At 43.2% G+C, this 26,377-nt stretch overlaps 1 protein-coding gene across 1 annotated transcript in view; it reads left to right on the top strand.

The window, feature by feature from the left end:
- The window catches only part of ptger2a (prostaglandin E receptor 2a (subtype EP2)), a gene marked incomplete at both ends in the record, with an annotated part of 31,644 nt that extends 5,746 nt beyond the window's left edge, over positions 1-25,898 (top strand). Inside the window, one exon of the mRNA XM_080720604.1 lies at positions 25,605-25,898. Coding sequence (XP_080576730.1) covers positions 25,605-25,898 — 294 coding nt within the window. The remainder of the gene's footprint in view (positions 1-25,604) is intronic.
- Positions 25,899-26,377: the final 479 nt, after the last annotated feature.

Raw genomic sequence — 26,377 nt, 5'->3', positions numbered from 1 at the left:
CCATTATTTTTTCTGGTGACTTATACTACCCTCCTAATGAGCAGGTTGTGTTTTTCTGATAACATTTTTCATTTATTTTTAATAATTATCTTTTTGTATTTCATTTTTTCCATTTTTCCAAATAATTATTAAAAATAAATGAAAAAAGTTATCGAAAAAACACGGCCTGCTCACGTATTAGGAAGGTAAAATGAGTCACCAGAAAAAATAATGGGTGTTTTTAATGAATCTATCATGGTTAAAATGAAGTCTGAAGTTACAATGGGTGTGTATGTGGAGAGAAGCCCTACCACTGCTCCCTGTTGAAAGTGGAATATCCCTTTAACACAGCAGGTCAGAGGGCTCGATCGATGCTCTTAACAGCATTGATTGATCCCAAGCTTTCTGGATGGCGTGTTTTGCTCTGGTTTTTGTGGGGAATTGGAACACATAATCAAGTCAGACTAAGGGCCCCAGGGTATGCACAGCATATGAGGGATTGAATGTAGGAGTCTCAGAAGTAATGTTGGAGAACCCAGTCAGTCATCTACAAATGTGGGCGTTGTTTCAGCATGCGGATGTCACCATGGCAGGGACGCATGCACAGTACAGGTGGCGGTATCAGCGATGTCCGAAATGTGGGCACTGTTTCACCCGTTTATGCCCATAAATGGTGTTCCGTTCCGTGTCCTATGCCTATATATGGTGTTCCGTGTCCAGGCCAGTATGTGACGTCAGTACAACAGAGTACTGTAGACAGACGGCAGACAGACATTCCGCATTAAGGCTTTTGCGCATACATCTTTTAATGGAAACACTTAAAAATTCAAATAAACTTTCATTATTCGCAAAAACATTTATGCGCTTGCAGGAGGTGGATTCTGAGGCTTTATCGAAAAAACGTAATGTGCAAAAGGGAAATTAAAACACTAAGCGATTAGGGTTTTAATTAAAATGAATTGAACTCGCGTGATATCGATTTGGCTGAAGGGAGCTCCTTGTTGGCGCCGTGTTCCCAACTACTGTACCTTGCATCGGATGTTTATTTTACGGCGCTGTTGCGTGCAGGCCTCGTCCGTCACATCACCCAAGTAAATCCTGGCTAACACTTTGTCGTCACACCGTGTTGCGTGCCAAAAGTGTCCGATCTACAAGCTCACAGCACCTTGCATCCGCGACGCGTTGTGAGCTTGCAGATCAGCCACCTTCCAGACGTCGATTCGGGGCGGACAAAAAGCTGTTGTCGCGTCTCGGGTTCGTTCTGAGAAAATCAGCCCGATCCCAGCTCTGTGCACTGTGTGCAGGCCCGCGGGAAGTCATTTACAGCAGGTCTCCCAAGAATCGCACAGTGGATGGAAACAGGCTAAATTCGCCTTTTCTTTTTTAGAATTTCTGACAATTCGCTTCCTAGTTTCGAATAAGCTTTATGGAAATGCAACTAATTTAACCCATTTAGAACGTGTACACATTATTGGGTATTATTATTTTATGCTTTAGCTATTGAAAAATAGCAGATATACAAGCTCACAGCGTTGAAAAACCTATGTTTCTATGTCAGCAATCTGGCTAGCCATCGTCAAAGAAAAGGTCCTTTTCACTTAACTGGAGCTCAGTTAGTCTGTTCTTGAGAGACTACTATGTCAGTGATTCTCAAACCTTTTCATGTGAAGGACCCCCAAAATGATATGTATTTGGCCACGGACCCGCATCTAAAAATATCTAGTTCCAGGGACCACCCAGAAGCAAAATTTGAGTTACAAACGTTCACTTTGAAAATACATATATTCAAAGATTTGCACTCATTTTCACGACTTTTTCAAAATTAGCAGATCTACAAGCTCGCAGCGCGGCACTCGGTGCCGCGCTGTGAGCTTGTATATCTGCTATTTTTCACTGGTTAAAGCATTCAGCACAGTACACCTGTTTTCTCCCCAAATGAGTCATTGCTAATTCCCCCATACTGTGGTGAGGAGCGAGCACACTGCTTGACTTGAGAGAGGACGTGTGACTAGGTTGGGGATTCAGAACCAGAGGAACCAGGGGAACCAGATCCAACATATGAGGAATCGGAATCGGTTCCTTCACATTTGGAACTGTTACCAGAACCGGTTTTATCACACTGCCAAAGCTGGTTATGTGGACATCACGTCTGCTATATACGGAATTGCGATACCTGTGGAACCGGAATCGTTAAAATCTAAAAGGATCCCAATAGTCAGGGAATTTTTATAAAACCCTGGGAATAAATTCCTTACCAAACGATTTCTTCACAAATGTGTTCGTAAAGGTAATTAGGGTAATTCTGGGTCTCATTCACTTACTATACACATATACTATGAGGGAAAAAATGACTCCCAAAAATATGCTTTAACACATCGGCTGCCCACGTGATCTCTGACATCTTAATGTATTCGTGCCCATGGCAACGCGTCATTTTACCTACCGGCGAGAGTACTGGCGAGAAAAGTAATCCGAGTAAATGTATTCGTAGTATGTCCTGTTTATTTCGCGAAAATCTTCTCTTTCAGTCAGGACCGTTTTTTAACAATTCTGAGCCACATTGTTTGTGTGACGGCCGGTAGAAGAGGCTGCCGTTTTGAGAAAAAAATGAAAAAAGGAAGAGAATCCGGAGAAAACACCACTTTTGTGCAGCCGCTAGACAGGAAGTCAACAAGGCCGACGGCGCGTCCGGGTGACGTAATTGCGCGCTGCATGTTGGGAAATGGAGTTTGTTTCATCACCGCGGTAGCCAAGTGCAGTAGATACAGTACAGTATAGTTTACTGTACAACGCGTCAAACGCGTCGTTGGGCACTCGTACAGATCAAAGAGATTGACGCGTTAACACCTCGTGGGCACCCGGTGTGTTAAGTAGCATGTGAGGGATCTAACTAGGTGTTTTTAATTATTCTGAATCCACTGCAAGCATTTGTTTTGAACGAAAAACATTCCTTGGGCCAGAAATGGACCCCATACAACTGTGAAAAGTGATGACTCATCACTAAACCATCGTTCTTTGGGGCTGTTTTTGGCCCAATGAATGTTTTTTTGTGTAAAACAAATGCTTGCAATGGATTCAGAATAATTAAAAACACCTTGTTAGGGATGTTGAATTTCAATCTTTGTTATATACTAGCCCTTACCCGTTCAAAGATATGAGCTCCGAAATGATGTGCAGTGTGTGGGTTATGGGGTGCACTGTGCACACAGTATATGACGGATGGAAAGTAACTTTAACTGGTGCTTGCATGATAATATGTAGGAGCATCAATGTAAGAAATACCCGTTTCGTTTAATGGCTACAGAGGTACTGTGTACCGATCTGCATGATTTTTGGACAACATCTGTAACAGGGCCAGACACCCCCACCCCCCACCCCACCCCCCCGCCTGCGCGCACACACACACACGCACACGCACACACACACACACACACAAACACACACACACACACACACACACACACACACACACACACACACACACACACACACACACACACACACACACACACAGCTGGTTAAACATGTTGCCTCATGCTAGATGCAGAATAGATTGTAGATACACCATAAAAATGCTAATATACAGCATACGATTTGTGAAAGTGACAAACGGGCTTCACAGTTATGTGAGGTGTGTTCATATGCTAATGGTGATGCGATTTCAGATCAATTGCTCCAGCCACTGAGGAGAAACACTGTGACAGACACTCAGACAGACAGACAGACAGACAGACAGACAGACAGACAGACAGACAGACAGACAGACAGACAGACATTTGGAAAATTATATGTTTGATGTTACTAGACCTTTACGAACACATTGGTGAAGAAATCGTTTGGTAACAAAATGTATTCCCAGCTTTGACGGGTATTCTGCTAAAACTCCCTGACTACAACCCTACTGGTGACTCCATACTCATAGAGCCACCAGACTCTTCTCACCTGACCGTATTTCACAATGCTGTCTCCCCCAGATCCTCTCCACGCTGAACAGACCATTCTGATAAGTGTGTTGATTCTCATTATCTCCCTCAAAGATTAGCCTGCCTGCTGTTCATTTTCTTTTGCAGCGTGGCCGAGGGCCAAAGAACTCCAAACCAATCACGGCAGTTCATGCCACGATGTGTTTGACGTCACAAAACAGAATGACCTGCGGCCATGAAAGTCTGAACAGTCTAGGACATGCCTGGTGAAGGAAAAGGGAGGCTCGATGGGTTGAATTCGGATCATAGTTGATTATCTATGCCAGTGTTTCTCAACCTTCTTTTATGCATGGGCAAACTTTTCATGTCCCAAGAATCCATGGGCACACCAACATAATACGGAGGTGTAAATATCTCTCACTGTCGGGAAGAAACCTTGTATCTCCAAGTTTCAAATGTGTACGTTTCTTCGCAAAGTAAAGCCCTGCTTCATCATACAAGGCTGTCGCACAACAGTAGTGAAAACAGCAGATCTACAAGCAGTAGATCGCCTGTAGATCACTAGTTTAAATCATTTTTAAAATGATAAATACAATACTGGCTTTCAAGCAGTTTCAAGGGGCACACTTGACCCTTCTCAGGGGCACACCAAAGGTCCCCAGGCACATAGATTCTATGGAAACAAATCTTTATGCACTTGGTGAAGCACTGTTGTTGCTGTTCCCTTTGGCCAAAGGAGGCGTAGATCATCACCCCACTAGGACGTGCACTAGCCAGGCTGTATATTGCAGCTTCATCACCAAACACCACATCGTTTTTATATTTTCATGCTAAATATTACCCGATGCCACCTTCACCCAGCTCAGGCCACGGAACCCTCAGAGGGGAAAGGGAGATAAAAAATATATATATTGTAAAAACAGAGGGAAAAAAGGAGATTGTGGTGAAGGGGGGTATTTCGTTTTTTATTTTAATTTGCAATGATCTACTATATCGTTTGCAAAAGCAAAATATCGCACCGTTTTGGCTTTGTATTGTATCGTACCGTTTTAAAATGCGGTAATCGGTATCAAATCCTTTTGCAATGCAAATAATTGATTGTAAGGAAACTAAGTATTTGTGCCTTGCATTTGGCAATTTTAAGAGGGAAAATGAAAAAGAGGGGTCTAATTACCTTTCCATTCCATATAGCTACTCTTGGTCTATCGATAAATGTGTGTAATCTCTGTGTTCATGTCAAGGTGGGTTTGTCCATGTGTTGAAATATAATGTCCATGTATTTGCTAGATAATCACAGCATTTACTTCCATAATAATAGATCTTTTACACGTTTTACACAGATGTAAAAAGTTTGCTAAATAGTTACTATATCGATTTTAAATCATTGAATCGAATCGTATCGTATCGCCATGAATGAACCAATATCGTCCATGTATCATATCGTTAACCATGTATCATGATGCGTATCGTATCGCTGTTAAAATGTATCGTTACACCCCTAGTATTTAGTCATTTCCCACATATGGAGAAATCTTGAGAAGTCAACATATTGCAGAAAAGGACTACATGTATGTTTTATCAAACATGAGAGAGAGTTTAAAAGGACTTTGACCAATCAATTTAGCATCAGGGTTTGAGAGTTCACATAGAATTCAATAGGCTCAGATCAGATGTCTGTCTGGTAAAGTTGTGAAAGCCAGGGCTCACTGCGGTGCAGCTGAGTCGCTATCAGGCAGTGTGCCAAAGAAGGGTGATAAAAAATTAGGAGCAGGCACGTGCACACATAGACATCAAAGGGGGCTTGAGCCCTTTATCAGTCTGTAAAACGTGCCCTCTCCAGACCATGAATGCAGTTTTTACTATGGTAGAAGAAATGCAAATGCCCTCTTTCCATGCCATACCTGAAGGCAGCATTCAAGAGCATTGTCTTGTCCAAACTCCCCTGAATTTGAATGCAGCATCTTATGTTGAAAGAATTGCCCTCTCTGTGTAGAAATCCATGCTGTATGTCACCTCTCCAGTAGCCCCTATTGCCTTTTTTATGCTTAGGTATCAGGTACTGAAAATAGCCGACCTCCAAGCTCACAACGCGTGACGCGTTGTGAGCTTGGAGGTCGGCTATTTTCAATATTTTCACCAAAAGGCCCTTTTAGCAATTTCAGCCCCTGCCTCTCTAACATTCTCTGCACGTCCCTGATTAGGAGCAATGACCACATCATAATCTTGGCTTATACTTTTAAAGATGTTCGACCAGAAGCTTATCAACTTGGGATAAGACCATGTGATTAGCGGGGGATTGTCTGCACTTATTTCAGGCATTACCGACACTGGGATATCATTTGGCCATTCTGGCATTCATATAACGGATTCTGTGGAGGAATCCGGAAGAAGTGTGCACCAAAATCTAGGATTAGGGGTGGGGCGGTATCGACATTTTGTTATCGCGGTTACCGTCTTTCCATTTACCACCGTATTGCGGTAATTACCGCATCTATTAATTAAGGTTCGGCGATAAGCCAAAATATTGCAATCGTCTTCCCAAAAGTCGCCTCTCCACAGCCTGACTGCCCGAGTTATACTTCCCCGTACAGCACAGCGGGTCTGGCTTTGAAACGAGCAGATCTACAAGCTCACAACACGTCGCATCCGCATCCCTGACACCACGGTAGTCCTCGGTATACCGCGGTACGGCGGTTACCGTCCCCAACCCTATCTAGGATGCAGGTGACATGTCACAGGTGACATCACAGTGATGTCAGATACTAGAAGCTGGGATCTCCATATATGGGCTTAAACAGGTGACATCACAGTGATGTCAGATACTCAGAGCCGGGGATTCTGTTAGGGATCTCCATATATGGGCATAAAAGGGAATGTATCCCAGATGATGCCCTAACAGAATCCATATATGGCCAAGACAGATGGCCCTTAGGCGTCGTACTGGTAGTCCAGTTTGCAGGTGTTCTTGGGGCTTGGGTTGGTCAAACACAAAGAGGGAACAGTTTTTTAGCTTCTTTTGTCTGACAAAATCTAATTTGGAAAAATGGATGAGAGGTGAGACTTTGGTACACTCCATGGGCGACAACGAGCACCCAATGGGAACGCTCCGGCCGGACGGTTAAAATGCTTTGTAACGTGCAGGGGTGTCGCGCCAAATTCTGGACCCTGGGTTCAAGGATTCACTCACATTTTGTGCTTTAACTATTGAAAAATAGCAGATATACAAGCTCCGAGTGCCGAGGCACCGAGTGCCGCGCTGTGAGCTTGTAGATCTGCTACTTTTGAAAAATCGTGCAAGTCGAATATTTCAAATCCTTCTAAGGTTTTTTGAAAAACCTATGTTTCTATGTCAGTGGTGCTCAAACCTTTTCTCTGACCGTAATTTCGAAGTTCTTGTCAGTAATATCAAGCCTGCATTGATATCTAGTAGTTTAGGGGTTGCTGTGATGGCTGATGATATTACAGACAGTGCTGGGATGAGTGTTCCATCATCATCATCATCATCGTCAAGATCTTAGATGCAACGTCACGAGCGCTGTGCCTCTGGAGATTGTGTCAGGAAATGTGCAAGGTCTGTTTCCTCTGGTTGATTGGGGGAGCTGCAAGAAGGCTATTAGATTATTATTATTTCATCCATTGCACAGTAGCAGTGTCCACTGTCCAGGGAAGACTGCTATTTGACGTGCTCTAATTGTTGTTAATGGACACAGTTCACCATAGACCAGTTCTTTTGTAGGATGTTTTTTCCAGATGTGATTTTAAACCACATAAGAAAATACAATATACATTTGTATTACAACTATCCTAATTATAATCCATTATAGTGTATTGATATAGCCCCTTTTCCCCAACACCACACCACTTCCACACCTTCCACTTGTGCCTGGTTTTCCACTACAAGGACATGGGTAGAGTGGTGTGAAAGTGGTACTAAACGTGGTACTAAAAAGTATCCAATCTAGAGTAGGTCTGAGCGAGGCCAAACAGGGCCAAACACTTCATAATGACTGATCATTTAGATCACCAGGATATAGTTGTAATAAATGATAATAGATTATATTGTGTTATAACCACTATTATAATCTATTATATGTATTATAATTATCACAGTATTCATACTTTATAGTGTATTATAATCACATTTGTAATCCATTATAGTGTATTATAATTTAGGAGAGTTGTAATACAAATGTATATTGTATTATAATCACAGTTAAAAGGGTCAACTTGTTTCTTACCGATAGGGATACTTTAGTGTAATGGAAAATGTAGATATTTTTTATGTGGTGCAGTGTGGTGTGGTGTGGTGTGGTGTAGTGTGGTGTGGTGTGGTGCTAAAGCTGCAGTCGAAAAGGAGTTTATGATCATTATAATAACAATAGATTATAATAGAGGTTATAACACAATATAATCTATTATCGTGTATTAAAACTATATCCTAGTGGCCAAATGAAAAGTCAGTGAGTGATCAGTCATTATGAAGTGTTTGGCCCTGTTTGGCCTAGCTCAGACCTACTCTGGATTGGATACTTTTTTAGAACCACGTTTAGTACCACTTTCACACCACTCTACCCAGGTCCTTGTAGTGGAAAACCTGGCACAAGTGGGCGGTGTGGAGTGATGTGGTGTTGGGCCATGTCAGTGGAAAAGGGGCTTCTGAGTGTGTTCTAGAGCCAATAACCTCCAACCTTAAAACTAGCTAATTTTAGCTCAGTGCTCAGTTATACAGGACACTGTGCTGTATCGCTTTCTAAGAATATCTATTTTTACATTTCCAGATATTATAAGGAGGGCAGTAAACATTAGTACTGCACACAGACATGGACATGATGTCTATCTGGAACCAAATGCCAGAAGCCATAGGAAATAGCTGATAACCACTTCATAAACATATCAAAATGTCAGTGGGAAAATAATGTACAATGATAGGCTGTGCAAGTAAGCTAGAGGCTTTATCTTTCCCCGCGTGTGTGTGCGTGTGCGTGCGTGTGTGTGTGTGTGTGTGTGCGTGCGTGCGTGCGTGCGTGCGTGCGTACATGCATGCCTGCCCTGAACACCTTTGTGGCTGGCATTTTGAGGAAATACAGCCATTCATACATTTTACAATAGACTATGTCTGGTTGTAATGCCAAGGCGCTGATAGGAAATCCCAACCCGGTCCACCGCAAGTCTTAGTGGACTGACTGGTCAGAGAAATCCTCTGTGTATCGTGTTCTGCAAGGTGAGAACAGAATACGAGTAGACCGTTTCAACCACTTAAGCTCTATGTACTTAGTTTTACGACATTCTACAAGCTCAGCGCGTTGAATTGTGGCGTGTTGTGATTCTGCGATTTCCTGATTCAAAACACAGAATCCCATGCACAAAATAGATGCCAGGTTTAAAGTGGTTATTAGGAGCTGCTATGAGAATCACAGCAGACAGCATCTACATGTAGAACCTCCATCCTTCTGTATTATACTCTGTTGTAACATGTATGAGGAAATGTAGACATTCCTTGGGAGGACAGTGGGAGGAACAGTGCTGCTAAACATAAAATCCCTGTATTTATTTTTGTATTTTTTTACATTTATTTGTATTGAATGTTTTCTTTAAAAACACTCAATACATAGCTATCATATATATCATGTCTCACGGTCACGTAGGTTCACAATCACAAAATATTTAGACTTCAGCATTAATGGTGCGACGGTTACATACATAAAACAACAATAGGGAATGTACATATCATTTATACAGTTATACAGTTTGTTAATTTCTCATGAAAAACTATCACAGGGTTCCAGATTTGAGTAAATATATGCATTCTGTTATTGCTTGAAAACCTGAGCTTTCTTATCCAAATCTCATACGTTGGTACATAGTCTAGCTTCCAATTCAGGAGAATCTGTATTTTTTGCTACAACCATACCCAGAGAAATGGCTTGAGATTCAAACGTATTTATTCAGTTTAACCCATTTAGGCCTAGAATTATTGAATGCTTTAACCAGTGAAAAATAGCAGATATACAAGCTCACAGCGCGGCACCGAGTGCGCGCTGTGAGCTTGTAGATCTGCTATTTTTGAGAAAGTCGTAAAAATGTGTGCAAATCTTTGAATATATATATGTATTTTCAAAGCGAACGTTTGTAACTCAAATTTTGCTTCTGGGGGTGGTCCCTGGAACTAAATATTTTGAGATGGGGGTCTGTGGCCAAATAAATATCATTTTGGGGGTCCTTCACATGAAAAGGTTTGAACCACTGACATACCGTAGAACAGACAGATTTTTTTTTTGCCAGTAGAGGATTTCTGCAAAAAAACGCTCCATTCTCATTGAAATGCATTGGCGGATTCCACTCTAGGTATTTTGGTGTGGCTGTAGCCTAACAGAGTATTTCTATATTGCAGTATTGATACTTTTACTTAAAGGACAACTTTGTTTTTTTACAACAAGGGTTCATATTTTAGATTGCAATTAGAGAAAAGAAAAAGTGAGTGTTAAAATGTTTTCATTTGCCTCGTTCTATTGTTTTATCGCGTTTACCATGCTAAAATGTGGGGCATGCGTACGCATGGGGGCATGCGTACAAGTGGCTAAATATGTATTTTTAGACACAATAAGCCAGCAGTTTCTTTGTTGCTATTTACAGTAACACTTCTAGGCCCCATAAGTCACATCCAACCATGAAAGGTTGTGTTGTATCTTGGGAGTGGGCTTATTCTGTGTAAAATGACATACCGGTATTTAGCCACTTGTACGCATGCCCCCAACCACTGAAATAAGAATCTCTAAAACAATAGAAGGAAGTAAATGAAATGATTTTAACAGTCATCTTTTTTATTATTTAATTACAATCTAAAATATGAACCCTTGTTGTAAAAATGCAAGTACGTTTTCCACCACTGGGTATGAGTACCAGAGTAACTAGCAAATATGATTCTCGATTGTCTTGATTCTTGTGAGGAGGTAAGAGCTTCTAAGGTAGGTCAGCTTTGCTTGCCGCAGATCATGTGACCTGTGGCACAGCTGGACGTGACAGAACGGCCCCCTGTGGTCTGGCATGATAGGAATCTTCACACTGGGGTCAAGCTGTTGATCCTGGAGCCCCAGGCTGTCACACAGGTCCCAGGTCAGCAGATGTGAGCTCTGATTATCTCCAAACCTCACCCCGGGCTAGAGCCAGACTCCAGCAGTGGTGTAAAGTAAATAAGTAGATTTACTTAAGTACTGTATTTGTACCTTAGTTGACCTTACTTACCTTATTTCCAGTTTCCAATACTTTTACCTCTACTCCACTACATCTTGGATCCAAATGTTGTACTTTTACTCCACTACATTTATTTGAAAACTTGTTACTAGTTACTTTGCACATATAATATTATAAAACATACATGAATCACTTTAGTCCTAATACCTTTGCTATTTGAAAATAGCAGATCTACAAGCTCACAACGCGTCGCGATGCAACGCGTTGTGAGCTTGTAGATCGGCTATTTTCAAACATTTTCTACTTTTACTTTTGTTACTTCAAGTACGTTTTGATGCCGACACTTTCATACTTTTACTCAAGTACATTTTGCATTCCGGACTTTTACTTGTAACAGAGGACATCTACATTGCTGTATTGATACTTCTACTTAAGTAAAGAATGTGAGTACTTTTACCACCTCTGGTCTCCAGACATACCGGAGCCCTCAGTTGGAGAAACCACCAAGAAGTGGGAATTAATGAACACAGACTAATGCATTCTCATAATTCCCTCTCAGGGTGCCCTCAGACCAAAATACCTATGAGAGTGGAATCCGCGTTCCGCCAATGCATTTCAATGAGAAGGGAGAGTTTTTTGCAGAAATCCTCTGGCATGAAACCGCTTCACTCTCACTGAAATGCATTGGCGGAACGCGGATTCCACTCTCATAGGTATTTTGGTGTGAGGGCACCCTCACGTGTTTCTCAGCAAAGACAATTTAGGAGCTGACCTCCTTAAGGAGTAGTTCACCCCCAAAATGACGTTTTTCCTATCGATTACTCACCCCATGGACACTTGAGTTCAATAATATGTTTTTGTTTTTGTCGCATTCCTAAGCCAATTATATGAAATGGACCACCATTGATTCCAGATGGAGACCCAAATGCATTTGAATCAATGTAGCCTGGGTTCCTAACCTCGCCTACCAGGCTTTCTGGGGGAAAGCCTGGTGTTCGTTCACAACAGGCCGTTTGGTTTCTGCCTAAAGCGCGGAAACCACTAGAAGAAGCGGCGTCGCTTTGATTTGGTTCCCCCCGTTTGTTTCCCCAATCCCTTTTAAAATGCTCGAGTCGCTATGAGTTGGACTAAAAGATGCATATACCAAACAGTAACACATTTTTCAAAAGAAAAACTACTCTGCATCAAGGAGTTTATTAGGTAGGCCCTAAGTATGTCCTTGAGCGCAGGGGAATTATTTTGGGTTAAACTGAATCCGGTTTGATAGTTCTGACAAATTGTAGTCCTTTGGGGACTACAACATGACATATTGTGGTTTCCGCTCCAGACCGGTTACAACCCCGAAAAGTGAAGTGATCCCAGACTACTGGGTCCCAACCCTCTGGTGGTGGTGGTTTGTGAAAGAGGCTGGCAACGGCAGGCTAGGATCAACGGGCCTACAAAGAGTCTCCTCAAATGATTGGCTTCGGAATGTGACAAAAACTAAAAAGTATTATTGAACTCAAGTCTCCATGGGGTGAGTAATCGATAGAAAGAAAGTCATTTTGGGGGTGAACTACTCCTTTAAGTGAAACACACACAGTTCGTGCTGTTCTGTTGTCTAATGAATTAGGCGCTCTACAGACGGACAGTGGTTGCCGCCGGGGCTCCCGCTTGGATCTGCGAGGACCGCGCCGCGGTGATACACTAACACACTCGCTCTTTGAGTAAACGCTGCGCGGTATTTCACAAAGATGAACACAATCCATCTCTCACCGCCCGCATACGCATGCACAAACGAGCACGCTCGCGGGGATTTTCACGGGACTGCGCCCGCTCGCCTCGCCGCCTCTAAACTTCGCTGCGCGGACGAAATAGCCGCCCGCCTCTCATTGAAAATGAATTACTAGCAGGCGGTGACCGCGTACCGTCTGGAATCCCCTTTAGACTGTGTGGTCGCCCAGGGGTCTACACTTGGTCCGCTGCTTTTTTCTCTCTACAGTATACCAGATCTCACAATATGTTTAAAATAATAGGTATTTGGCCACGGACCCCCATTTCAAAATATTTAGTTCCCCCCTTGTGACGCCCCTGCACTCATGTCAGCCTGTGGGTCTTGTCCCCTCGTCAGGTCATCCACATTACTTTCTTCACCCAGTCATTTGTGACTGACCATGACACTGGGGCAGTCATTTCGGAAGCCACTACTTTAGACCAGGGCTGAAATTACTTTTTTTTTTTCTTTTTCTTTTTTTTCCTAAAATGTGATAAAGCCACAAAAGCATGTCATAAATATCAGGCTACATTTCACTTAAACGCCAGAGCTTAACTCTGCATGTAAATAAGACTTTTTTTTAATTAATGTGAGAGATCGGGACATAATTATGTTGGTCCTCCCAAATTAAGAACTTGAATATCTCAAAAGTAGTATTTCAGCATGGCATCATTCTATAAGCCATATCTTCAAAACTGTTGGGTCAATCTCCACAACCAATATATCATGTTGTAGCTATGATTCCCAGCTTTCAAATGAAATGAAAAAATGAAAATGAAAAATGACTAGCCGTCAGCCGCGCTGGGACACATTTGCTTCCTTCCACATGTGTCCGTACCATCTCAGTCTGCCTCTCCTCACTACCAGTGGTGTCACACCAAATTCTGGGCCCTGGGTACAAGGATTCACTCACATGTTGTGGTTTAACTATTGAAAAATAGCAGATCTACAAGCTCACAGCTCGGCACCGAGTGCAGCGCTGCCGCTGTGAGCTTGTAGACCTGCTATTTTTGAAAAATATTGAAAATGTGTGCAAGTCTTTGAATATTTCAAATCCTTCTAAGGTTTTTTGAAGAAAAAAAAAATATGATTCTATGTCAGTGGTGCTCAAACCTTTTCATATGAAGGACCCCCAAAATGATGTGTATTTGGCCACGGACCCCCATCTCAAAATATTTAGTTCCAGGGACCCCCTGAAGCAGAATTTGTGTTACAAATGTTCGCTTAATAAATACATACCGGTAATATTGAAAGATTTGCACACATTTTCACAACCGCGCTGTGAGCTTATATATCTGCTATTTTTCAATAGCTAAATAATGAAGGCCCCTCCACCTTGGGCCCAAGTAGTCCCACTCCCCCCCCCCCCCCCCCCCCTTGTGACGCCCCTGCTCACCACATCCACTATTACCTCGACTCCCATCGCAGCTCCGCACTCTATCACTCTCTCTTATCAGTCTCTCAGTGACACGCCACACATCCATCTAATCTTCCTCCTCTCCGCTCTGTCCAGCTTCTCCTCATTCTCGAACCTCAGGGCTCACGGCTCACCTCCATGTGTCATACAGCTTCTGACACAGGCTGAGCACAATTGCCCTTTCATCTTCAGGGATGGGGCCATGGGGCTCTTCGCAGGAAAACAGACGATCAGTGTTGTGTAGCGGGGAGTCTGTGATGATGTGTACATGAAGGACACAGGCATCATCTTTCTCCTAAGAGTATGGTGTCAGAGCCTCATCAGTTCTGTACCACCTTCCTACCACTGATGATTTACTACCAGTAAGACTCCCTAATCGGGAGATAAGCGACCGTCTGGTCGCATACACAAACTTTAGAAGGCAATGGTAGGCAATCAGGAGGGGATATGGGAAAAGGGACAGATCCATGTTGATGACGTGACTGTAGAGATACTGTGTACCGCTTTGCGTGATTTTAGGGCAAAATCTGTAGGAGCAGTGTCCAAAAATGTTTTTTGCAAGAATCTGCCACATGGTGGCGCTAGAAGAGAGCCATGTGAGAAATGAGGGGTGGGGGTTGTGGTTTGGCAGCCAAGGAGTGTGTGTGCAAAGTTTGACATGGATCGGGGCAACGGTGGCAGATATATGAGTAGGGGAAAAGTGTGATGTGTGACGTGACTGACAGTCAGACTGACTGACTGCCGGTGGAGGTTTTGATAGTAACTGCAACCTGACGGTCGCAATAGGACAAGTAAACATCCCTACTACATTGATGCCGAGACCCATGGGGTCCCGAGACAGCATTAGGAGGGTCTCACAGCACACGGTTGGTTCTACACTCCAACCTTCGTGGAGAAAACAATGGCCAATGGCTAAAGTGCAACGGTAGGAAACAAACACATCCTCAAAATTAGACAAAACGGTTGTCAGACCTTAGCATATTTCTGGATGGAACCTCTGATCCAAGTTTAAGACGTGACATAAGATCCTCCTCCCAGCTTTTGTGAGATGGTGGCGTTGCTTTTTCCAAATAAAAAGTATCAGGTGTCTAGCAAGTAAAGTGGAGAATGGCACAGATGATTTACAGTGTAGGCTAAGGTCCCGTGAGGTACTGTAGAAATCATATCAAATGTTAATGGGGGCCCGTGGCCTAATGCATATGAAACTGAGGGTCCTTGACATTAAAAAACTATGATAGTAACTGATTTAGGGACAGACAGGGTCAGAGAGAGGCTGATGGGGGAGGGAGGGAGTGGTAATAATAAGCTGTTACCAAACCTTTCAGGTCGAGACCCAAAAGAGAGATTATTAGACGATTGCCCGGGATACAAACTAGCGGAAATAGCAGATCAAGGCGTCGCTTCGCACCGTGTTGTGAGCTTGTAGATCAGCTATTTTCCACTACTTCTTAATCATTATAATTTTTGATTCATGGAATTTCAATTTATTTTTGTTTGTTTGTTTGTGACCCATAAAAATCGGTCTGTGACCCACAAATGGGTCCTGACCCACTGTTTGGGGTGATGGATGATATAAATGACCTCTCTCCTCTCACAGTGATCAATTGCATGTTGGAGAGGTGCTTTGAAGAATCACTTTCTGTTTGCTCTGTCTACCCTAGCTCTGGTCCATCGCGCCACCTCCAGTGACGCTCTGACAGACCCGTCGGCAAATGAATAGACCGTGTTTTCTCAGCCCCTACGAGCGCTCAACTTGAGTCAAAATAAACAAAACTACTTCACTACTCACCAAACCAAAGGTAGTTTTGCGTTGTTGAAAGTCTATTCTCTGCGGTGGTGAGCCCCTCAGCACCCCACCTACTCTGTAAAATACATTATTTTTGTCATGAAATAAAACGCACCCACCTTGAGCCACGCAGCGGCCACCGCAGATTCAATGGTTCAAAACCCGGAAATAAGTGGCGGTCGAATTAGATGCACTTTATTTCATGCCAAAAATAGTGTATTTTGCAGATTGGGTGGGGTGCTGAGGGGCTCACCACTGTGGAGAATAGACAAGCAAAACTACCTTTGGTTTGGTGAGTAGTGAAGTAGTGTTGTTTATTTTGACTGAAGTTGAGCGCTCGTAGGGGCTGAGAAAACATGGCCTATTCATTTGCCGACGGGTCTGTCAGAGCGTCACTGGAGGTGACGCGATGGACCAGAGCTATGTCTGCCCAGTCTGTCTTCTGACACCCGTCTCTTATTCTCTAGTCCACTGGTTCTCAACCTGTGGGTCGGGACCCCCAAATTATTTTGGGGGGTCCCCAGATGATTAACTTAATGTTTATAGAGGGTATCTGCATATGTCTAAAGGGATCATTAAAGGACTTTTAAGACCTTTTAATACCTCTAAAATGACGAATTTAACATTGGCCAAACTGTCAAATAATAGAGGCAGAAATTGTGAAAATAGCAGATCTACATGCTCACAACACGAGGCGTTGTGAGCATGTAGATCTGCTATTTTCACAATAGAACAGTGTTATACAAAATGTAATGCCTCAACTCTTAGTGCTCGTCAGCGTGGGGTGGGGGGGTCCCCAGTTAAAATATGAATATTTTGGGGGTCACGGCCTGAAAAGGTTGAGAACCACTGCTCTAGTCTGTCCACTGTCCTGACTGTCTGTCTGTAGGTCTGTCTCTCTGCCCAAACCTATAACGGCATTATGTATCCATATTGCACGTGCATCGCTCTCTTTCTGGGTTCAACTTCAACTGGTTCTTGTCAGAGTGCTCAAAAGTACAGTGCAGCCTTCACGTGTCAGAAAGTTTGAGTTAGAAAGTTTGCACGGGTCAGAATATTGAAAGAACACTCTCACAGCTGCATAATTTATAAGGGCCATTATATAAATACAAGCTGTGGATTCGGTAATGCAATATCTTGCTTAGGGGTCAGGACACACATATTATGCGTATGCATAGCCAATATCCTTATGCACACATGAGGTGTGATCGAATTACATTTATTGTGCAGACATGAAGCTAGACGTGACCCGTGTGTCCCTTTGACTTAGCCGTCGTCATATCTGATGGCGTTAATAATTAAAAAGGCAGACTGGTCTTGTCTGACAGAGAAACACACTGAGAGACACCTGCATCCATCGACACTACAGTATGAAGCCAAACAACTTCCATCAACAACTTGTACTTATCACATGAATGGGTTCTTGCAAAACACATTTCTGGACACTGATCCTACAGATTTTGCCCTAAAATCACGCAAAGCGGTACACAGTATCTCTAAAGTCATCAACATGGATCTGTCCCATTTCCCATATTCCCTCCTGATTGGCCTTATAAAGTTTGTGTATGCGACGTGGTGGTCGCTTATCTCCCGATTAGGGAGTCTTACTGGTTCTCATCAAAAGAGAAAGACAAACAAAAATGTTGGACCTTTGATGGGTTCCCCTCTCACAGCAAGACTAGATTTCCTCAAGAAGAAACAATACTTTAGTTGGTTTGTAAACGCTTCAGAGATCTAAGGGCTTTCAGGCCAAAAGCTTGTTTCCTGTCTCTTGCCAGGAAAAACGTTCAGAGTAAGAGAAAGGGAGAATCACAGAAGAAGAGATAAAAATAAATGAGAGGATGTTTGTCAGCAACTCATACCAAGTTCTCTTTCACTCTTGCGGTTTTAAAGATAAAGCGGTGAAGTGGTGTTCAAGTACAAGTTCAACAGTTCAAGAGTTTCATTTATCTGCAACAAGTACAATTACAAGCACATTGGAATTATTGCAGTTATTACATACAGTAATTGTCTAATCAATCTCAATTATTTGACATATCACAATTATTTTGTGATAATCATCATAATCGTTTACATGTTGAAAAATGTTTATATATGTTCAAACATTTAAAAAATAGTGGAAATAGACGATCAAAAACTGTCTGGGTGTTCCCAAAAGCCTGATTAGATGATAAAATGACAAAAAGTTTTTTTGAAAGTGATTAGTGAAATATCCCTTTAAGTAGTGAAAATAGCCGATCTACAAGCTCACAACGCGGTGCTTGTAGATCTGCTGCTTTCACTAGTTTGGGTCCTGGCCAATCATCTAATGTATCTTTTGGGTCATGAGCTAAAAGCTTTGGGAACCGCTGCTCTACACTGTACCAATAACCCTTTGGGAGTGCCTCTTTTTGATGTCAACAATTATCTCCTTTGTTTTGTTGACAGTCGGCATCAGGTCGTTGTCCTGAGTCTGACACTCCAGTGTTAGGTCTGATACGTCCTGCCTGTAGGCACTTTGAGGAGATCAGACCAATCACTGTGGTGTCAATGACGCGATTTCTGCTGTTTGGCTGTATACTGTAGTTGTTTACAATCATTGTGTCACTGAAGTACAGTATCCAGGTTCAGATAGAGCTGACTGGGATTAGATCTTCCAGCTTGGAGACAGTTTGGTTGGATGGATAGTTTGAAAACGGTACTGTCGGTGGGGCACGTGGTGATTTTCCGATGGCCTTAAAGTCCGAGAGACTTAGTCTGAAAGGCTGTTCAACTAGGAGAGCGGACACACACCTCCTCCAACTCCAAGTAACATTAAAGCTGTACTGTGAAAGCTGCTCAACTAGTGGTCAGTAGCGGTATTGCTTTTTTCGTCCGGAGTCGCCGCGGACCACCGGAACGGGGGTCGTCGCGAGCACCTCCGCCTTGCCGATACGATTCCGTAGAGCCGTCTCCCATCATTTTTAGACCAGAATTGAGGGAGTAGCAAGCAAGATTCCTTCACCAATGTAAACACAGTTGCTGAGGGAAGCTACTTCCTTTAGAGACAGCAAGAATCGCTGTGATTGGCCGGTGGTGTATGATCGGCGCTGTGATTGGCCGGTAGTGTATCATGTGGGAGATGACATCATTTTGCCGGGAAATTCTCCCCCCCTCACAACTCATAGAAAACATATAAAGAGAAGGCTTCAGAAGCTGAAAATAACAGAGTGGGGGTTCTAAAACTTTAGCGATTTAACAGTTAGGACAATTTTAAGATTTGTTTTATAAAAAAAGTTACATGGTATAACTTTAAACCATAACTTATGGTTCTCACTATCAGCAATGTTTAAGCCTCTCTCTCTCTCTGGGACATCGGATTCGGATCTCCGTGCCGTCGGATTTTCATGCCGTCGGAATATCGAGATTTAGCCCTGTAGGTGTTCCTTTATGTAGGGCCAGTGAGATGGCATCATTCATCCGCAGACCTGTTTTCTTTGTAAGAAAACTGTAGTGGGTCTATGAAGTCCAGGGTGATGGTGTTGATGTGTACCGAACTAGTTTCACCAGGCACCCAGGGATGACAGCGGAGCTAGTGTTGAAAATGTCTGCATAGACAAGAGCGACACACACACACACACACACACACACACACACACACACACACACACACACACACACACACACACTTGCATGCACAAACGCATGCGTGCACACATTAATTTTCTGGTAGACACATGGTAGTGCATACTAGGGATGGGACGATATGAAAATGCTATATGACGATTATTGTGACAAAAGAAATCGCGATTTACGATATTATCGCAATAACATCCATTATCCTGGTGCGGAACATTTGCCCAAAAAATAGCAGATCTACAAGCTCACAACGCGTCGCTTTGTGACGCGTTGTGAGCTTGTAGATCAGCTATTTTTTGGCAAAGACATTTGATAGAAAGTGGAAAAAAAGACTGTATCGAGTAAGTATATTATAAGTATCTTTTACCAATAGAGGGTATGGTACCGGATATGCAGCTCGGCAAATAAAAGGTGAATTGATCCCAGTGCAATGCATGACAGAGGACGATATCACGATAAATTAAATCTCCACAATACGATTATCGTGAGTGTTTTTTAATCACGATATACGATAATATCCCATATCGTTCCATCCCTAGTGCATACATAAACATTAATGTTCTCCCATACATGAACACCCACGTGCAGCACGAACACACATGGTCACAGTTTCCCAAACATCGTTTGTTCTAATCACACCTCATCTGGGTGTGTTTAAAACGACATCAGTGTCATTAGCACCAAGCTGGTCTGATTCGAAACACTCGTACCAAAACAAAACCCACATAACCGCACGTTTGTTTCCATATCTCTCATTGGCCTCATTTTGTCTTGATCCTTTTGATATGGGTACGCACTACACGCATGCTGTTGTTAGTGACGCTTCTCATTAACAAACTACTCTTTCAGATTCAGTGAAACCAGCTGGAAAATAACTAGATTACGTTTTTCCCGCTAGCAAATCAGTCCCACTACCAAATCATTCTCGTAAATGAATAAAGAATCCCGTAAATTAATATAGAATATAAAAAAAGCGCTATTTTACCCAATTAAAATTACCCCATAATAAAGCTCCCTATTTGCACGGTAAAAACAACAATACAACGAGGAAGAAGAAGAAGAATATCATACAAATGTTTTCTATAAGAAATGTGTTTTTGCAGTATGGTAGGATTGACATAATCATGTTGCGGCTGCAACAGCAACAGTCAGACAACTAGGCGGGCGCGACTAGTTTTGAGTTTGCAGATCCGATATAAACCTGTCATCATCAACACCACCTAACCCTAGCAAGTTGTTTTAAGCTCTTCTTTCCTCTTTAAAACGGGATCGACGGGTGACGGGGTCTGTTTTGGAAAATCCAATTTTCGCTGTTTGTTTCCTGAATGAACAAGCTTGTGTCTTGGTCAGGACGACAACAACAGCATGCATGGATGTTACACCGACATTGGTGTGGGGGCTTGACACAGAAATGGGTGACCGCATCGAATAGTTGCATGGGTGATGATGTTACTCAGACATTGGTGTCCTGGGCTTTATCTGTGACAGCGCGCTGCGTTTTCTTTTCTTTTTGTTAATTATCGGCGACCATTCTGATGGCTTCATGCTTGCTCTTGTTGTTGTCGGCTTGTTGTTAATGTTAACATGTGTGTGAGGAGGAGGTGACACTGTCACGCTGGACTGGAGTGGAGCGAGGCGCAAGCTGAGGCACAAGCTGAGGCACAAGCTGAGGCACGCGGCCCCCCCAAAGGACAAACGGCCGATTATTCGAATTTCTTTTTCAAGTTCGAATCCCGTGCCATCGAACGAAGCTTCGAATATTCGAATATTTTGGGTCAGCCCTAGTTCAGCGGCCTTCTTTTTGAGCACTGTTTGTACTCCCAGTCCCAGCACCTTTTCTGGATAGATTCAGATTAGGAGTCATATGCAAAACTGCAAAGGCAAATGGTTAAAGACAAGAACTGTGCGGTCTTGTGTGTGTGTGTGTGTGTGTGCGTGCGTGCATGCGTGCGTGCGTGCGTGCGTGCGTGTGCATGCGTGCGTGTGTGTGTGTGCTTGCGTGTGTGTGTGGGTGTGTGTGAGAGAGAGGGTGAGTGCGTGCATGACTACTCAACTTCCTCAAATGCAAACTCATCACATGGCTTTCACTTCACTTGGAATTTACTGTACAGTTGACAACAAACCCACCAGTTTCCATGGAAGCGACTTGTTCCTGCCCGGCCCTGGGTTCCATTAAGCTACAGGAAATTGCCTACTAACGAGGTACGGCTTAACGGGGGATGGCGCAACGATTCCCCTTTAGGGAAATTAGACCTCAATTATCTCGGAGCACTTTGCCGGGAGACTATGAGTCATTTTAGTTAAGAGAGAAAATACACTGAATCTTTTTAGGAGATACAGAGTGAGAGGGGAGGGAGAGAGAGAGAGAGGGTGTGAAATTCAGAGAAAGAGCAAACAAGACAGCACAAAAAGTGTGGGCAGGAGTGATAGGAAGACAGATGGAATGGAAAAATGATATGAAAGCAGTGGTGAAAAGTACATTTATTTAAGTAATGTACAATTTTGAGGTATTTGTACTTTACTTGAGTATTTCCAATTTCCAATATTTTTACTTCTACTCCACTACATCTCGGATCCACATGTTGTACTTTTACTCCACTACATTTATTTGAAAACTTTAGTTACTAGTTACTTTGCAGGTATACATTATAATATTAAAAAACATACACACACCACTTTAGCCCTATTTTATACTTGAAAATAGCCGATCTACAAGCTTGTAGATCAGCTATTTTCAAACATTGTTGTGCTTTTACTTTTGGTACTTTAAGTACATATTGATGCCAATACTTTTACTCAAGTACATTATGATTTCCAGACTTTTACTTGTAACAGAGTATTTCTACATTGCAGTATTGATACTTTTACTTAAATAAAACGTGTCTACTTTTTTACTTTTTCCACCACTGTATGAAAGAGCAAGAAAAAGACAACAAAATTCCCATTTCCACTGTAGGGCCGACAGAACTTTCCAGAACCAAGAACTTTCAAGAACCTGTGAAGTTCCGGGACCAAGTTCTGCTTACATGGGTCCGCATCAATATGACGACGGTCCGGTATTCCGACACTAAAACTAACCCTAACTCTAACCCTAACCCTAAACCTAACCTCAGTAACTGTGACAAGTAACTAACCTGCCGACGCTTGTCTGAACAGCGGCCCGTCGGCATATTGAGCGGACCCCTGCTTACCCCGGCCCCGCCCATAGGTTCCCAGAACTCAAGTTTAGTTCTTACTCAGGAGCAGGACCTAAAAAAGGTTCCGGGAACCTCGTCTGAAACCGGGCCGTGAGCTATGGAAACAAAACCAGAACCAAATAAATAGGTTCAGGTTCTGGAAAGTTCTGGTTACACCTTTCAGTGGAAAGGGGTCTTTTGTGAGAAAGGGGGAGACAGAGTACTACTGTGTCCAGTACAGTGAATCATGGCTGTCATAAAACCATATTTTCATTATTTACTTTACTGGACAAGGTTCCTGCCCAGCCCCCAGAGAGTTTGTAAACCTGTGAAGTTGGAGTCATAGCTTCCCTGGATTGTATTGGGCGGGCGGCTTGTACTACATCCACTTACATCAGTCAGAATACTTGAAAATGTTGTGTTCATTCATATAACTACAGTATACCGTATGTCCTGTGACAATTGTTAGAGCTCAGCCAAAGGATGTGCATGGTACAAAAACATGCAAGCTTTGTTGGTGGTTCTTTGGTCGGTCAGACAGACAAATAGTACCAGTAAGACTCCCTAATTGGGAGATAAGCGACCGTCAGGTCACATGTATACAAAATGGGACAGATCCATGTTGATAACATGAGTCTAGACATACTGTGTACCGCTTTGTGTGATTTTAGGGCAAAATCTGTTGGAGCAGTGTCCAAAAATGTGTTTCGCAAGAATCGGCCTCATGGTGGCGCTAGAAGAGGGGCATGTGAGAAATGGGGTTGTGGTTTAGGAGCCATTAAGGAGTGTGCGTGCAAAGTTTGGCATGGATAGGGGCAACGGTGGCGGAGATATGAGGGCAAAAGTGTGACGTGACGTGACGTGACGTGACGTGACGTGACGTGACGTGACGTGACAGCCGGTGGAGGTTTTGATAGTAACTGCGCCCTGACGGTCGCAAAAACGTGACCCTATACAATCTAAATACAGCAGGTCTCCCATTTCAGGGCAACATCAAAGTGTTGATTTATGCAAAATGTATGTTAAATGTCCCAGTTAGCTCTGGCAAGTGTGTCTCAGACTATTCTCACTTCTGATTAACACAAGTTACACATGATAAGTGAGAACCAAGGTCATGCAAGAAGGTTACATAATAGGGATCAGATTAGATAATTGTATTTCACTGTTATGCCCGAGTTACATTTGTGTGCATTCTGGCTTCATGATGGGGATGCGGCAGGTGTTGTGTTAATCCCAAGTTCCCAGGCTGCTATCCACTACCACCCACCCACACACACACACACGCACGCACGCACGCACGCACGCACACTTATGGGGACCTGCCCTCAGCCTCTGAAAATCCCAAATTACAACCGGGTCATAACTCAAACAGGATCTTCAAATGATACGGCTGTCTTATGTAATGTGCAAACATCCTGTTTGCAGAAACGGAGATAGTATATGTGCTAATGTGTCCTCACATGAGGCAATGGATGCATCGGGCTGTGGGAAAGCAGTTTAGATGGATTAGATTAGCGCTTTTCCTTCTTTTTGGAGCTCTGGACCATTAGAATATATTGAATTCTCAAGAACCACCTTCCATATTATACCAGTAAGACTCCCTAATCGGGAGATAAGGGACCGCCACGTCGCATACACAAACTTTAGAAGGCAATCGTAGCCAATCAGGTGGGAATATGGGAAATGGGACAGATCCATGTTGATGACATGACTATAGAGATACTGTGTACCGCTTTGCGTGATTGTAGGGCAAAATCTGTAGGAGCAGTGTCCAAAATGTGTTTTGCAAAAGTCGGCCTGATGGTGGCGCTAGAAGAGGGCCATGTGAGAAATGAGGGGTGGAGGTTGTGATTTGCCATCCAAGGAGTGTGTGTGCAAAGTTTGGCATTGATAGGGCCAACATGGCAGAGATATAGGGCAAAAGTGTGACGTGACGGACAGATTGACTGACTGACAGACAGACAGACTGACTGACAGACAGCCGGTGGAGCTTTTCATAGTAACTACGACCTGACAGTCACAATAAAAGTCATACATTAAAAAAAATTATAGTAATTAATATTTAACATTAATGATCTTAAAGCTGGATTTATCCTTAGTTGTGCCAAATGAGTCTTGCACCAAATATGATGTCATTTCACGTCATCGACCGTGCACAGATATTCCTTGCCACTCTATATTATTATGAGCTCCTCACATCAAGACAACAGGACTTGGGAAGATCAAATGAAGTTGTGTTTATTATGTAGACCAGGAGTCTCCAACGTTTTCAGGTCAAGGACCCCTTAGTTGCGAGAGAGATGAAGCAGGGACCCCCACAACCTGTACTTAGATTCCATATAGTTTCATTGTTTGACAGCACAATCATCGGTGTATATTGGGTTCATTTAAATTTGTATTTCCAGATATTTAACCACTTGAACCGTCAATACTTAATAAACTTGACCTTTCACTCTATACTTAGTCTGCTCTTTTCCCCCTCTACACGAAACCTCCTTGCCGAAAATAGCCGATCTACAAGGTGTTGTGAGCTTGTAGATCTGCTATTTTTGGCTAAAGTTCTCAGAATATGGACGCTAGGGCGGACCCCCTGTAGTTACTCTGAGGACCCCCTAGGGATCCCGGACCCCCTGTTGAAGACCCCTGATGTAGACTTATGCACATGTGATGCTTTCAGATGACAACAGCTAATCTGACCGTTCCTTCTTTACCTCTTTTCCCATCTCTCTCTCTCTCTCTCTCTCTCTCTCTCTCTCTCTCTCTCTCTCTCTCTCTCTCTCAGAGCCGCGTGTACATCAACTCCATAGGGCAGAACAGAACGGAGTCCCACCGCATGGACCTGATCGCCCTCCGTTTCATCTCCGTCAACTCCATCATCGACCCGTGGGTCTTCATCTTCCTCTCTCCCAGTGTGCTGGGTTTCTGCTGGGCCTCGGTCTGCAGGGTGCCCCGTCTGCCCTCCAGGGCTTCCGTGTTCAAGTCCTCGTTGGTGAAACAGCCCAGCCAGGGTCAAATAGAGCTGTGCCACAGAGCGTCGGACTACAACGTGCCTTTATCGTCCCAACAAGGGTCGTGACCACATCGGAAATACGACGTGAACTCACACCGACCCGAATGAGTTGACCATAGACTGTAAAATATATGGACAAAGCGAAGCCATTGGTTTCTATGCAGCGCAACTGAAGTATTTTGGGTCCTTGGCATGGGTGTCGCCATCGTAGATTGAAATGCGACCAGAGGATGCTATTGGCTGCCAACGGAAATACAGCACGCGAAGAAGAACACAGCCGGCTGGTATGAGTTTAGTTGGCCACGCCCCCCGCAACTTTATCATCAATTTTAACATAAATGGGACCTTATTTTCACAAAACACATATCATTGTGATTGAAAGGCAATTTTTAACTAGCGATAAGAACCATAAAGTATTTATGATAATGTTAATTAAGGTTAGAAAACGAAAGGGGAAAATGAATGGGGTCCAATGGAGAACAATTCTTTTTGCGATCGGCCGGGGGGGAAAACAGCGCAACTAGCGGCCAATCATAGGAAGTTTT

The sequence above is a fragment of the Nannobrachium achirus genome (genome assembly GCF_963921795.1).
Source record: "Nannobrachium achirus genome assembly, chromosome: 24".
Classification (NCBI taxonomy): domain Eukaryota; kingdom Metazoa; phylum Chordata; class Actinopteri; order Myctophiformes; family Myctophidae; genus Nannobrachium; species Nannobrachium achirus.
The sequence above is the reverse complement of the archived record's forward strand: the minus strand, read 5'-3'. Positions and strand labels throughout refer to the sequence as shown.